We start from the raw sequence: 16,280 nt of genomic DNA on the forward strand, positions 1-16,280 counted from the left end.
CTGTGCTAGCTTTGGGGACAATAAAGGCCAGAGTTTTGTTTGGTTCTTTGCCCCCATCTTATAGATTCCTTGGGTTAAATATCTGAATCCTAAACTGCCCACATTAACTTGGCCATTGTCACGGATCTGCTTTAAACCTCACTGTGGTGACCATTTTTCAATCACTGCCATTACGCTGCCTCTAGGGGTCATCTGCTCAGTAGAGCACATCTTCAAGCCTTTCAGTTGATTCAGTTGAATGTCTCTAGGCCCAGACCTTGTACTAACATTGCGTGGGGGGGGGGGGGGGGGCGGGGAGGAGTGAGGGTGCTGAGCTCACTTTTTTTAATGAATACCAGGTGGGGGTCCAAGGTCAATGACTTGGCCCAGTGTGAAAACAGGAGTAAGCTTCACACAGAACAAAGTGAAAATGGGCTAAAGACACAGAGACAGTAAAGACAGCCACAGATAATTCCAGCAGATAGTTCCAAAGCTGTAAGAGGTGGAAGAACAGGCACCAGCACTTCACTTGGGAAAACAGAAGGAAAAGGAAAGAAATGTTAGGAAGCCCTTGGGAAATTAGAAGAGAACATAGGTGAAGAGGATTCTAGCCCCCAGTGCCACTGAGAGCTCATCTATCAGGCCGGTGGTACAGGGAGAATGGCAGCCATGCCTCAGGGCGCTGGGCTCCAAAAGGAGAAAACTCTGTTTCTCTAAGGAAGGTATTTTCTGCCTCCTTCAGACACCTCCAGGAATGAGAATGTCAGCTCTATGCAAAAGCCAACACTGGGCTTCAGGACCCGGGCTTCTATGCAAAAGGACAAACTAAGAACAGCTTGGCTCCTCAGTATAGTCTCTATTCTGGATGAGGCTGCTCTGCACACACTTGTGTCTCTAGAGGGCTCTGGCAGTGTTTCCCAGACTCCTAGCAACACCACATTTTGCAGTGTAATGTGGCCCCAGAGACCTTGGCCAGTTTATCTGTCCTGTTGCACCACAGCTTTTTCCCTAAGAAGCATGTATCACACCCCTACGAGATTAGGCTCTAGACTCAAAAATCAGTGGTAAGAAGCTGGTCAAGATACAGGAATAAAAAACAGGCCAACCTTAACTTTAAATCAGTTTATTGACACAGTAACACAACACACTTGCCTCCCTGACACCCCCAAGCCCCCCTCACCCAATCTAGATCTTTCCCCCTTCCTACCCCTTGGAACAAGCTGTTCCTTGAAAACAAATAAGGGCAGGCCACTTCAGCCCCAGTGCCACCCTGTGGAGCAGGGTCTCAGGCACTACTCAGAACCTGCTGGGGGAAGGGTGCATTTAGCACTATACTCAGCCAGGCAGAGGCATCCAGTCCTAAAGAACAGATTCCCCCACAGCCCCCAGGCCCTGAGTTGCTATTCCTCTTCCTCTCTGCTCGTTGTGACCCTAAGAAGGAGACAAGCTGGGGCCTGGGCCTGCAGCCAGGAGCAAGAGTTCCTGGCCGCGATTTGAGATTTGGAGCTTGGCTAGTGTTTTTGAAGGCCCAGGCACCCCAAAAAAAGCCCTGGTGGTGGGAGTGAACTTCAATGCCCCTATTTAAAAAGCACTGGTAACATTAAACAGATTAAGCCAGCTTAACCAAATGCCAGAATAACACTAAGCTGTAAAGGAGGGGTCAGACCTTTCTCCAGGCCAGACACAAATGCACACAGAGAAGCCTAGGTGGAGTGTCAAAAAAGAAAACAACTTAAGGACACTGCCCAAGAGCTAAAAAACCTATACTCAGGAGCCCCTGGGATGACAGGAAGCAAGGAAAGAAAATACACTAGTCTTAAAAACCAAGAAAGAAAGCCCAACAGCTAGGGAACCTGAGCCTGAAAGTGCTGCCCACCAGCCCTCCAGGCCTTGCCCAGGACCCAGACAGTCCCTCCCCCTCCAGGCAATGTCCTCCCCTAGGCTAGATAGAGCACATCACACAGCGCAGTTTAAAAAGCTTCTAATGCCAGTTCATAAACATCTTCATTTACTATTGGTGATTACATGTGAATAATATGTTTATACTGTTCTTTATGGAAAACAATTTCAACGAGTCAACTCCAAGAACACAATAGGTAACCCTTACCCCAAGCCCCTCAGCGTCCTTCCCTAGACAGCAAGGAGCCCCCTCCTCTGTCCCAGGGCTACCTAACTTCCCCTCTTTCCCCACTGTGGCTCTTGGACAAAGCATCCTCTATGACCATTAGTCCTCATCGGACAAGTTCTGGTCCAGGGGGTAAACCATGAACATCACATCTGGCCGAGAGGGGACACAGGGATGGCCTGGACGCACAATCTCAAAGCCCAAGAAGCTGAAGGTCTTCAGGAGTGGAGCTGCAGAAGAGAAGAGTGTAAAAAGGAATCTGGTAAATACAAGGACGAGCTCAAATCAAGGAAAACCCCGAAACCAAAATGGAATAAATAACCTCTAGGCCTTCACTAAAGACCCTTCAGGCACTACCCTCCGTCATGACTGCCCAGGTGCGTACAGCAGACTCAAGGACCCCACCTCACTGTATAGGATCCCCCCTTTCCCCTCCCCAGTCCCACATTTACTGGGAAGCAGGTCTCAGGCTGCTTTGACTCCTCACCTCTGTCTTCCCGGCCCTTCCTGAAGCAGATGAAGACGTAGTTCACTTTCATCTTCTCTTCGGCAAACTCTAGCAGTGCTAACAATCTGCAAGAAGCAAAGAAAACTCAGGCCCACTACCACTTCTCTAGACTTCCCACCTACCCACGCCCCAAAAAGGCTTTTCTGAGGCTTACAGCTACATTATAAACAAAAAAAACCTCAGGGAGGAGGTTCCCATTTCAAGACCCTAGGAGCCCCAAGTTCAGAAAAAAGACAAGCCACCCTCTCTTTAAAAATGTCATTGAATTATCTCATCCTGAAATAGGGGTTCTTCCTCTGAAATTAACCAACTTAACTAATGCAGTTCACAAGACAGTATTGGACCTAGGGAGAGAACTCAGTTTTTCAGGGCCCTTCCAAAGGTGCCAAGTTTGATAATGGCCACCTGCCACTGAGAAGGACTATGGGACCCAACTGCCAAAAAGGATTTCCTCAAGAGTTTGGAGCCACTCAAGAGAACTCCATCCTCAGGAACGTTTCTCACACACCTAGCTGCTTGGAGGGTCTTGCCCAGTCCAATGAAATCCCACTGGATCTGAACCCCCTGGACTTTCGAAATGCATCATTCTATGGTGGCTCAGGGAGGATTTGATGTCTGTTGGGAAGACTGAATGAACTATGGAGCGATTAATGACAGAGATTTGATTAATGTGATAATGATCTGATTTAATTATAACCCAGAGCAAGCCTGTTGAACTGGCTAAAAATAACCTGTTATAAAATGGTATCCGTTTAAGAGGCCTAGAGCTAGGGGAGAAGGCAAACTCTCTGTTTCTCCCCAATAAGCATGTGCAGTCCTCTGGAATGGGACCTGCCTCCCCATTTGTTCCTTCCCATTCCCCCGTCCTTGCTGCTTACCCTTCTTTGCTCCCATCAGCTAATAATCCATCTGGGATTTCTACAAACAGGCTCTGGCTGGACAGGACTGCATCCCAGGAAGAGACCTTCACCTCGGTGACCTCATACTGGAAGTGGACGATGTGAGGTTTTCCATCGTTCACAGGGAGGTCCTGGGTCACAGTGAGCTTCTCGTCCTGGGAGGAGATCAGGTCAGGGGACCATGTCACTACTGCTTCTAGTCACATCAAAGGCTCCCTAAGTGGTGCGGGGAGTCAGTCCCCTTGCGCCAGTCTCAGGGTGGCATGGGACAGGGGACACGCTGAAAATGCAGAGCTGCATGCTGGCTACATGGAGCCGTCATTCATCGGGCACTAAGACCAGCTGATATGGCTTAAAAAGCCAGTATAATGAGAAGGGAAATATTTGGCAAGTGTCCACCAGATGCTAAGTACTGCACAAGGTGTTTCCCTTTCTTCAGTCACCACAATAAGCATCTGAGGTAGGTGTGAATACCCACATTTGAAATCTGAGATACTAGGGGTCCGGAACAATTAGGCAACTGACCCAAGGCTCCACAGCTAGTAAATGGGAGAGTTGAGATTTAGACCAGGTCTCCCCAACTCAAAGCCCATGCTTGTCCCCCCACCCCACAACACCATGCTCTTTCCCATCCCTCTCCAAAAGAAAAACATTAGAAACAAATGAGAATGTGCGTGAGGGCTTGTCTGGGGCCCAGATCACCCAAAGCCTGCTTCCAGGTGGACTGCAGGGTCCATATTGTGACCCTGGGCACAATCTCAAGAGACCAGAACTCAACCGCCCTGCTACCCTTCAATGCTAGTCTTAGGGAGATGCTAAACCAACCTCTAGCCCTCAATCAGAGGAGATTAAAAGCCAGCAGAGGGCAGATTCTCAAGGTTCTCCAAAGCCTGTGGGCTGGGCCCTGTGCTGCCACGGTCACAGGTAACTGAGATGCAAGGCCCCTTTTCTCCCTATCGCTCACCTGCACACTACCTTTCCCCACTCCCCAATCAGGCTGATAAGAGACAGAATTCAGGATGTCAAGAGGCAAGGACAATGAGGAAACTGCTCCTCCTGGCCTGTGGTATTTCTCAAGAGAAACTAAAGAAAGAGTAGTCCCAGAAAGATCCCTCCCACTCTTCCCACTCCCCATTCTCCCTCCCATTCTGGATCCTGAACTGGCACTTCAATGCAGATCACCAATCTGAGAAGATGGCAGGGTGTTTGCTTGGTGCTGGTATCCTTCTAGTACTCCCGCAAAGCCACAGAGCAGCCTCACTTGAAAGTGTCCTTCCCAATTCCCCTACTGGCTGGGCCAGAGTCAGAAGAATAGGGAAAGTGATGACTGCCCTTAAGCAGCAGCGCAGTGGACTCTGAGAAAGCTCTGCTCCAAAACTTCTGCCCCAGAGTCCTCCTTACCTTATATATTAGAGCTGAGAGAGAAGGATCCCTGCCGCCCCCTCGCCCACCGGGGATCTTCGACAGTGGGTGAGGGGCATCAGGAGCACCACAGAGGCCCCGGAACAATGTGCCTGCAGCACTGGAGCTGGGGACAGTTACTCAAAGGCAAAATACTACTGCAAGAGATAGAGAAGGTGAGAGTAAACACCAAAACTTAAAGATTTAACTCAACATCCCACCACAAGCCCTGGCTCTCTCTAAACAAATGCTGTTGGGCTACACCAATGGTCCCATCTTTTTGGCTTCAGCTTTCAGAACTACTACTGCTCTCTTAAAAGGCAAGAACCCACATCCTGCAGAGGCATAAAGAGTCTTGGAAAGGCTAAAGGAAGTCCAGTAGGATATGTGACCAGGAAAGCACCTGTCAAACACCTTACATATATCTCTGTGGTGCTGACAGACCTTGGGAGGAACCAGATCCTGCCTTGCCTGCTAGGCCTACATCCCTCCAGCAGCCCCTTTCCTTACTCCAACCATGTCTCAATGACCTATATGGCAAAAGCCTACACGATCACTTCAGGCTGGAGAGGCCTATGGGCCTCAGGAAGTCACTGAGCTGGGTACCAAGACCCTGAGGAACTCCCAAGGTCACTTTTCCAACGATGGCCTCCCCGATCTAAACAGAGGAACTGGACAGAAATCACTTACCCAAGTCCGTCTAGGGTCAAGAACTGAATTAAATCCAGGGATTTGGCTCCCAGAGAGGAGGTACACTATAGTATAGTGTATTACGATATCTTGAGTTTGTCCCTGGTATGCCACCAAACGCTGGGCTCCCTTGCCCTTTGCTAGAATCTGACCTGGGCATGGGAGTTTAGGTAATGTTTGCCATAGTCAGAATAGACACTCAGATGCGTATAATATTGGGGGTGGGGGAGGTTGCTGGGAGGAGGTATATATGTTGTGACCTAAGTAAGGAAGCCAAGAATCACCTCCAGGTATGTCCCCCCACTGACCATCATGATTTTTCAGGTGGATCCAACAGGGCTCCAAAGCTACTCCACTGCCTTCTCTGAATCCAATTTAATGGCTCCTTGGGCTGAGATGTAGCTCACTACACAAGCCAAGGGCAAGTGAAGCAAGGAAAGAGGTAAACTGTCTGTACATGTACGCCATGACTCAGCCAGCTCACACAACTGTGCACATCTCTTCCCAACTAGGCATCTTATGGTGGTAGCTTGAATCAGCCATAGGGGATAATATTTACATCACAGAAATTAGCAAAAGCTATAAATTGAGCCCCCCCCCCCGAAAAACAGGGGAAATAATGTGAGGCACCGTTCTTCGCACTGTCCTTTCTTTGCCTTATATAGCATGGCATGGCATGGCATGGCATGGCATGCCAAATTTGGGTTTTTCACTTAGACTCAGAGCAAAAGAACTGAACTCACAACTAATGGTATAATAACCAAAGGGGCAGCCTACTGAGACCCTCAGTACTAAGAGACCTGAATAAGTATTCCAGCTGCAACAGGAAGTCCAAACCTATCACTGCTCTAGCTCGGCTCCTCTGTTCTCTGGATTTCAACCAGAGGCCTGAAATCACACTTGGAAATTTCACTGGGAGATGGCATTCCCAAGTCAGTGCCTGTGGGCCTACAGCAGCAGCAATACCTGGGGGCGGTAACCACATGCACCACCTCTTGCCTCCTCTGCAAAGCCTCAGGGCATCCCCATTCCTGGCCTCACCAAAAGATACTGCGAGGAGAAGGGGCAAGACCAAGGACTATACTACTGTTTTCAAGGACAGCACTTATTTTGTACTAGGAATAGTACGTTGTTATAATCCCCTCTTCTAGCGTGTTAAGGGGGAGAATAATAGAATGTTCAGGCTGGAAAAAGTATGACAAGAGTTTCCCCAAGCAAAGGCACACACACATCCCACATGATATGGTTCCCTTCCCATTTCCTAGTGACCACTTAGGGCCTCTGGAGAAAGCTGGTTTGCTTGTATTGGTCAGTGGAGGTATCAAGAACTGAGCAAACCTGTGTGGTAGACAGATGAGATGTAGCCTCATATACCAGAACTGCATGTGTTCACAAAACCACCAGATCATGAAGGCCTTTGCAGTTCTAAAACTCTGATACTAACTCACTTAACTTCAGACTCATAACTTCCAGAGAAATTATTCAATGGTCCTTAGATAAGAGAGCTACATTCAACTCCTGCCCTGCATTCCAACCACCAACTCGATTCTGAGCTAATTTTTACTTGCAAATGGTAGAAGTAATGGGACGAACCCACTGAAAAATCAGAATTAGGTGGGTTCTTTTTCATAGACCCAGAATCCCCTTTGTCTTCGTAGAAAGAATCCCTAGGGCCTGCTTTGTGTCCAGCACTAATCTATGAGCTCATGATAGATCTGGTGTCCTGATCTTACTTCTCAAATAAATGCAAGAACTCTATTCCATGGTAACAATTCATTTACTTCCCCACTCACACACAAGGATCCTGGAAACGCTTTCCTCCTCCCCAACAAAGTCTGCAGAGAAAGCAAGTGTGTATGTGAGTTGGAGTAAAAGGGTATTACAGGCCTCAACCCTAGTATCTAGTTCCAGTTCCCCAAGAGAAACAGCTGGGGTTTGGAATAAGCTTAGTAGACAGTAGATCACAATAACTGTCTTCATTGCCTACCATAATGGATCTGATGTAGTTACTTGCTGTTAATGACATATTGCTTCTCTCAAGAAAACCTGTCATTTCTGAAGTGAGAAGGAAAAGGAGATGGGTACAAATGTGGCTAAAGAAATTAAGGGGCATAAAATTGCCCAGCAATGGCCGCCTCTCCTTGTATTGACTTGTGTTCAAATAGTATTGTGGCAAAGTATGCCACCAACCTCTAGGAAAAGCGAATCCTTTTCTTGTGTTTAGAAGCACAAGAAAAGTGGCTTCTAAACACAAGTCTTCCTGTCACAGTATCCAAACCAGGTTAAGTTTCATATTCAGTTCAGTGTTGTTTATATTGGCTCCAATGCCCAGCTTTTTCCACTCCTTGCTTACTTCCTGCTTACTCACTGAGCAAGGGCAGGACTGGTTTAATCTCTACCACCAAAAGAATGATTTAAGAAGCTCAGTCTAGAGGCTGAAAAGATGATCATGGCTGATTAAGGAGCATCAAATGTATCAGACTGAACCCAAACATCCAGCTAGGCTGGTTGTGCTTTTGGAGAATAAAATATACCATGCTATAAAACGAGGGTGTCAGGTATCCCAGTCAATTCAGAAAAGAGATGAGAGATTAGAGTGGATCTGTTAGTGCCTTTTTTCAGCTGTTATCGGACATGCCCTTGGAAACACTCCTCAGGACACATATGAGTGATACTGACATATCACATCCTGCTGCCTCTAATTTAAAGCATTCTGTGACTGTTGTCTAAAATGTCCCTAGCAGGTTATAATTTCATACACTGGCTACAGTAAGACAGTGTATGGAGCAGATGTATTCCTGGGGAATGATGCCGGTAAATCAAATTTTGAGCATTCAGATCCTATTTTTAAATCTAGGGTGCTTACTATTTAAAGGAAGTAACCTTAAAATTCTTGAAAGGATCTCCTGTTAAAAATCACTTTCAGTTGACTTTATCAGTTTTGATTGTTATATTTACTTTGCTCAAAACATGGCCTGCTACATAGAGTACACATTTAATATAAAATTCTGTGGCTAACTTCCATTCAGCCAAATCTAACAAATACTTGAATTCATATTCTCCTTCATATACTTTTGATCATGTTACACTTGAATCAGTGGCCTGAGCTTGTTAAGTCTGTACCCTTTCTCTGGTTTCCATTACATGTCAGAGGAGGGTCAGATGGCCTTGGTATTATCTACTTTGTGGTATCAAGTGAAAAATCATAAAAACCACAGTCTGACGCATTCTACCTTCACTATCCTCTTTCGCCCTCCTCTAATCCATTCCTGTCTCTGGCCCTGCCTCACAGAACACTGTCTAGGGTACCCTGACATCCCTCACACAAGTTGCTCTGACTCTGGGACTGGGCGGGTCTCTGATCACTAGCCCCTACACAAAGAGGGGCCAATCCAGGAATGCCATCACAGTTCGCTAAAAAGAAATAGGAAGAAAGGTGAGAAGTGATGGCCACCTCCAGAATAGTATGAGTGCAGAGGCTGATTTCCAGCTGCAACTCTCTTTTTATATGAGAAAGGGGCCCTGGTCATATGCCAGGCATAAGAAATTTCACTAGGGCTATTCTGTGTGCCAAAGGGAGTTTACTTGCTAATAAGCACAGTTATAAAGAAAATGACATCACCACACTGAATCACAGACCGAAAGCAAAACTAGGTTTTGGTTGATTCTCCACAAGAAACACACTCATGGTTGGCAGCTACAATATCTGTGCCCCTGAGATTTACTTATATTATTATACTGCTGATGCTGGTACATCTTCCACCAAAGACAGGCACAACTACATATGCTATCAGAGGCTGGTGGATAGCTAGGCAACCATGCTTTAAAATAAGATCTTAAGTTTACATTTTAAGTACCTCAGTCTAGTTTGTAAAGTCATCACCCAGTTCCAGCCTCTCTTCCCAGGATAGAATCACTTCACTATTTATACAGTATCAAAGGCCTAGGATATTTTCTTAGAACTTATTTTATACAAGGCATTTTATAACTATATAAAAGCATATTTATTTATATGTATTATTTATATAAAACATATATTTCTTGCTGCTAACAGGAAACTGCCTGTTTTGTTTACTTCTAGTAACAAAATTCTTGCTCACCTACTTGGCCATTTCTGGTCTATAGCTTTCAATTAGGCTTCACAGCCTTCTGAATCATGGCACCAACTTGAATCAACACTACACAGTTTCAAAAGGAGATGAGTTACTCACTTTTTTTTCTAGAAACGCACATATGTAACATCCCTCTACCCCACTCCTCAGTCCTCTTTTTTATATTTCTGAGCAGTTCTGAGGCTAAATTTGGATTTCTTGGCAGAGTGAGGAATAACTATTATTAGTTCACACTGCTTTCTGAAACATACCTCCAGTTTGGGGAGATTCCTGACAATACTAGGAGTCTCTAGGGAATGACCTTGAAGGCACATCATAGGAAAACTTGCTCTCCCTACCACCCCACACCAATGAGCCAAGTGTCAATAAACAAAGAATAACCAAAACCAAATTCTTTGGGGAAGAAACAGAAATTCCATTACCCAGAGAACTATTCAGTGAAGATGCTCAGGGTAGCTCTGATGTGCTCTTGTGCCCTGCCCAGCCCTATAAACCCCTCCCCTCCCCCCTACCCCCACCCAAGAACTAAATGCTTCTCCTCAAAGCCCATCAGACACAGACTGATTATATCAAACCAGGATGAGCTCTTCTCCACATACTGTACTGTCACAGGTACTAAGCAAGACCTAGAGAGAGACTGTCTTCCTGCCCCTGCAAATTCAGGAAGAGAAAGCCCATGAAGCTTGATTTCCTTGGATTTAAACCTCATGTTCAAAAACTATAATAAAAATGCTTATACTAGTGTCTTCTTCTTTCCCCCAGCATCAGGAATTTTGACATTTTGCAGGTACCAATCGAAACAAAACTAGAAAGGAAGAGCCTTATTTTCAAAACACTGCAGGCTCCTCTGCAACTATTTCTTCCAGGAAACCAAGCCTCCACCTCTTGAGTATTTCACTGGAGCCAGGGAAGCTGGAAAGCCCATCCCCCACCCAATGGGAGCTAAACTCCCAGCCAGCTCCCCTCTCTGCAGATATAAAACACCAAGATCGCAGAGGGGGAAGAACATCCGGCTCTTATCGGAATCCCTGGTTAGGGCTCAACCAGGATTCCTTTAAGAAAGTTAGAGGCAGGCCAGAGGAGGCTGGGAAACATGCTATGGAAACAGGATTGCCCCATAACTCAAAGAAACTAGACACCCTGCACACACCACCCCACCCCCAGGCCAAAGTGGAAGAGCCAGATCCAAGGCCTTGCTCCTGCCCAGGCCCTGGCAGGCCAGCTGGCTCCTCCCTCCACCTGCCTGTCATACAGCCAAGCCCCTCAAATTACCAACGGGCTAAGCAAGGGCCCTGGAGACAAGAAGCCTGTTTTGCCACTTAGGAAGCTGGAAGAAATCTTCAAGTTAAGCGAACCCAACCCCCTCTTTTTACGTGTAAGCACACTGGCTAAGCCAGAACTAGAACTCAGGTGTCTCAATCTCACGGTCAGTGAAAACCCTTATGTGCTGGTCCCAAGTGCTCATTTCTCAGGGCTCAGCCTGCAAAGGACTTGGCAACTAGCCCTGCTCAGTATCTAAGACTCCAGAGAATGCCTGCTGAGACGACATCACCTTCCAAACCTCACTGCCAAGACAAAAACATAGAAAAGAAAATCCAGCTCACATATCCCTTTCATGGGTTTTCCTGTAGGTTCCTCTGCTTTCCTCCGCCCCTACACTTCATCCTGCCCTCTCATACCTGCTGTCTATCCTCGGAACACATACAGCCTTCTCTCTACCGCAAGTAACATACCCAACAACATCCAAGTATATATCCACCTCCACCTCCTCAGCTCCAGAAGGGCTGGGTTAGAGAAGATGGAATAAAAGAGGGGACTGCAGAAGGGGATGGACATGGAGAGTCTCAGAAAAGGAAAATGCAGGAGCAGAATGGGACTGTGAGTAAAGAGGGTTTGGGAGGTGGGGTGATGAGTCAAACAGGACCATAACCAAGAAATGAGGAGTAAATTTTCTTTATGTATGTAGGGAAAAAATAGAGGGTAGTGACTAGATAAGAGTCTAAGAATGAAAATAGCTAATGGCTGAGAACTGAGTAACTCAAGGAAGGAGAATTTAAAAGGCTGTTGCAGGTCTTGGGTATTTCTAGATAATACCTGGGATAACAGTACCTGAAGACAAGGCTCTTTTCAGTAGAGAAAAGGAATATGATGAAAAGGGTCTTCCAGGGAATAGGGGTGGGAAGCAGTGTTTCTCAACCCTGGTTGCACATCAGAAAGAATCACCCAGAGAACTTTAAAAATATATATTATTAACCAGGCCCCAACCTAGGCCAATTACACCTGATCTTTGAAAGTGAGGCTCATATGATTGATTTTTCGAATGTGCAGCTAGGGTTGAGAAACACTAAAATACAAGAAAAGCTGAAAACACAGCTGGACTATTTAAGAATGGTGCTGCTAAAGGAGTAAGAAACAGCAAATTAGAGATCAATTTAGTAAGAAAAAGGGAGCCAAAGTTTGAGAGGAACCTTGAGTGGTAAAGCCCTATGTGAAGAAAAGCAATAAGGAAGACAATGTCTGTAAGAGGAACTAAAGTCTAGTTTTGGACAGACCAAGGCACAATTTAAGGAGGATTTGTAGGGAATGGATCTGCTTGCAAAACAATGAGGCCCAAGTGAGGGGCAGAGGCCATAAGGCCAAATCTTGGGGACAAAGGGTCTGGTGTGGGGAACTAATGAGCTTCAGACTGATTTTGGAGCGGGGGGAGGCAGCAACAAGTCTAGGGGGAAAAGGAGGAAGACAATTATACTCAAACTGTAAACGGAAGCCATTCTGATGTATGAGAAGCAACTGGAGTTAAAACTTGTGGGGAATCAGGAAATTATGGAACAGTTTCAAAGAAGAGTTTGTGGCAGAAACATGGAGTATAATTGAGGAAGAGATGGAGGACAAGGGCTGCCTTGGAGAAAAAGAAGAGAGATAGAAAGAGGAAAATTGAATGATGAATTCTACCTGGTTTTGGCAGGGGTAGGTATATATAAGTTAAGAAAATCACTGGTGCTGTTTCAGAAAGATGTGCAGCCTTTCTCTTCAATTAATAGGGGAAGGCAAGGGTCGGGTTTTGAGGGAGGGAGGAAACTTGCAAAGACCCAATGTCCAGAGTATGGAATCACTGGAGGTAGGGGAAAAGAGTAAGCCTTCAATAGAAGCCAGGGTGGGCTGAGTTCTGTGATGTAATGATCTAAGATGGGGTTCAGTTAAGATGGAAGGAGTAAGAGTAAAGATGAGTTCCAGTTGAAAGAGTGTGTTTAAACAGGCAAGAGTGTTGGAGGGAACCCCTTTAGAATAGGATGAAAAATAGGATTCAAGTCCAAAGGGTTTGAGAAATAAAAGAAATGAGGTTGGAAGACAGGGAAAATGGGGCCTAAGGGGTGTCGAGGGAAAAGATGAAGCTGGAGTGAGGGACCAAGAGGAGAGCTGGTCATCACTGTAAAAACTATGAGGCCTCAGGAGAGTGGGGGAGGGTGACGAGTAGGGGTAATGGGTCCAGCTGAGAACTGGAGGATGGAGCCTGACTTGGGATAGAGCGGGTGGCAGTAATAAGAGAGGGGTCTAGTAGAAGGGTGCAGTTTGAAATAGAGAAGAGATGCAAAGGGTAGGATTCTGTGAATTAAAGGGAAAGAAAAATTTGGGCAAGATGGGAAACAATTTGGAGAATCTGGATGAGGGAGAAAGCCCACTTTGGGAATGGGCACCGTTCGGCAGAGCTGAAGGGAAATGGGGATTTGATTGGAAGATTGGGTCCGGGTTTGTGGGGGCTTTAAAGGAGGAGGAGGCCCGGATGAGGGGGATGGGCCAGACTGGCGGGAGGGGGCTAAAGGACGGAAGGAGGCCCCGTTGCGGGGTTGGGGCTCGGACTGGGATGGCTGAAGTGGGGAGGGGGTCCGGTGCGGGGCGGATGGGGCCCCGTTGGCTGGTTGGTGGGGGAGGAGGCCCTCTGGAGCAGATGAAGGGAGGATGGGGGCGGGGAGCTTGGGCCGGGCCGTTACCTGTCCTGGGTGTTTATCATCCTCGGCGGCTCTGCTCAGGGTGGGAGGAGGCGGCGCAGGGAGTGGGTAGGTGGATGAGTGGGTGGGTGTGGGGTCGCGCGCGCGCGGGGCCGATCTCTGCGGGCTAAGTCCCTGTCAGGCCGCGAGCCCAGAGCCCTCCTCCTGCCTCAGCGAGCGCCTGCCTCCAACTGACCCTCCCCGGCCGCCGCCGACGCCGCCGCAACCGCCCCGCCCCCGAGTGCCTTATCTGCATAGCCCCACCCCAGAGCCGCGCGGTGTCCTGGGAAACTGGGGCCCACAACAAAGGGCAAAACACCGCCCCGCCTCCGCGCAGGCGCACCAAGGGCCGGTAGCGGAGAGTGGGGCGGGGGTCCGGGTGAGGAGCAGTTTAGGGGCTGGGTTGTGGCCATGTCCGTGTCAACGCTGCCGGAGAGGTGCGTTGTAGTTAGAGTTTTCTGAGCTTTGACCCAACCTAGACTTCTTCCCTACTTCTTGTTTGCATGGGGCCAAGCACGGCTGTGTCATTTGGAGGGCCTAGGAGGATATTTTATTAAAACAAAATCTGAATTCTAAGAGTCCTAGACACATAGTGCCATTCGTAGACTGAATCCAGGCCCACAGATCTCATTTACCACAGCTTATAATGCAGATCAATAACCAAATGGTAGCTGAGATTAACAGTCTCTGCACCCTGAAGACATTTTTCAGGTCAATGGTCAAGGCCTGACACTGACTGGTGGTTATCTGAAGCCAAATCTCTGTAGGTCAGGATCACAATCACCTGACAGCAGTGGTGGAAGCCACCATCACTAATTCGTTCATAGTCACTTTAGATCACAATCACGCAAGGTTAGGAGTTCACAGTCACCGCCATTCACTCTTCCAAGTTCGCAGTCACCTCTATTCAGAGCTCATAGTCACCTCCATTCTCCAGCTGGTCCTTACCACAGATTAGTGACAATCACCGATGCAGGGACCCCTCGGATAACAATCACTACTGGTCACAATCAGAAGTACTTAAACAAAATCATCAAAGCTCCCTTCTCTATTCATAGCCAATCCAGACTGCAAACAAGATAGTTCACATTATCTTAGATCACAATGGAGCACTGTCACCTCAAATCCTGTTCATTTATTCAACAAATAATTATTGAGCAGCTACTTACTATGTGCTCCAGGCATGAGTCCAGGAATACTCAATGAATGATCAACTAAGAAAAGTCCTTGTATGTCAGATGTCACAATCTGGCCAGGGGGAGAGACACAGAGAGGCCATCACAACATGAGGTAAGTGCTCAATCTGAGGGAGGCCAAAGAGCAGGTAACTAGGGAATTAGGAGTGGCTTCACGGAAAGGGTGATCCAATCACTCCAAATCAGAGGTCACTATAACCCCCAATTCATAATAGCCCCAAATCACAAATGTCTCACATTAGAACCGTCTCAGGACACCATTACTCTACTTGACAAACAACATGCTTTTGGTTTTTAGATGATGGGGACGAAGGAATGGAAGAAAATTTGGAGCTGCCAAACTAAGGCTTTTTCAGCAAAAATGGAAGTAGTAAATGATACCAGAGCAGCCCAAATTATTACTAGATATTTAAGCAAGACCAGTCTCATACTCTGGCTCACTTTAGGTCCTCCACCTTGTCCCCTTAGCTATCCCTACCTGCTCTTCTAAGTTCAAGCTAGGTATGTTCTTAAATTAGTACATAGCACAATGGAACAATTAAATCCAGCCCTGTTCCACACCATCTCATAGTCTCAAAGACCTGGGTAATTTTCTTGGCCCTCGAAGGCAGCTCTGATGGCTCATTTATGCCATCCCATCCCTGGACTAGTAGTCTTTTGGCCCAAAGGACAGTTTGTGGCCAATCAATCAGCAAATATTGAGAACTAAATATAACTGTATTAGTGACCACTTACTGAGCATTATGCTAAAGCACTAATTTTTATAACGGCTCTCCACTCCCATTTTACAAATGAAAAGAATGAAACTTCAGGGAGATTTTGCCAACTATTGTTTATTAAGGGCCTATATGTACCAGGCAAATTAATTTATTTGCTCTAATTCAAAGCTAGTAAGTGGTAGAGTTAGAACTGGAACCCAGAGTTGCCCGATCCTGTGCTTTGTCTAGACTCACATGGTGGAGGAGTGAGAAGGTCTCTGCCACAGCTTGCTGTTTGAAGGAGTGACCACCCCGATAGTCACCCTACAAGCAAGTGAAAAATTCACAAAAATGAGGAGCTACTGTCATCTAACCTGTGCTTTCCAATATGATAGCCACTAGCCACATTTGGCTATATAAATTTAAATTAATTAAAATGAAATAAAGTTAAAAATTCAGTTCCTCGGTCTCATTAGCCATACTTCATGTGCTTACTAGCTACATGTGGCTAGTGGTTACAGTATGGCACAGTATAGATTTTCTACCAACACAGAAAGTTCTGGACAGTGCTATATCCCATCATTCCTCTATCCTATGTAGTCATCACCACAGGTTCAAGCTCTGTTTTATCCGTTATCACCTCCATTCTTATCCACTCACTGGTAACATGTGTACCTTGCTCCCAG

The 16,280-nt window shown here is 46.6% G+C and overlaps 1 protein-coding gene across 1 annotated transcript; it reads right to left on the reverse strand.

The window, feature by feature from the left end:
- Positions 1-1,944: 1,944 nt before the first annotated feature.
- Positions 1,945-13,896, reverse strand: OAZ2 (ornithine decarboxylase antizyme 2). The gene is given in 6 exon segments (XM_016141073.2): positions 1,945-2,334; positions 2,592-2,677; positions 3,491-3,666; positions 4,913-4,993; positions 4,995-5,070; positions 13,704-13,896. Coding segments are annotated over 6 exon segments (570 nt in total). The 5' UTR covers positions 13,724-13,896; the 3' UTR covers positions 1,945-2,203.
- Positions 13,897-16,280: the final 2,384 nt, after the last annotated feature.

The sequence above is a fragment of the Rousettus aegyptiacus genome, unplaced genomic scaffold (genome assembly GCF_014176215.1).
Source record: "Rousettus aegyptiacus isolate mRouAeg1 unplaced genomic scaffold, mRouAeg1.p scaffold_m13_p_3, whole genome shotgun sequence".
NCBI classification, from domain to species: Eukaryota; Metazoa; Chordata; class Mammalia; order Chiroptera; family Pteropodidae; genus Rousettus; species Rousettus aegyptiacus.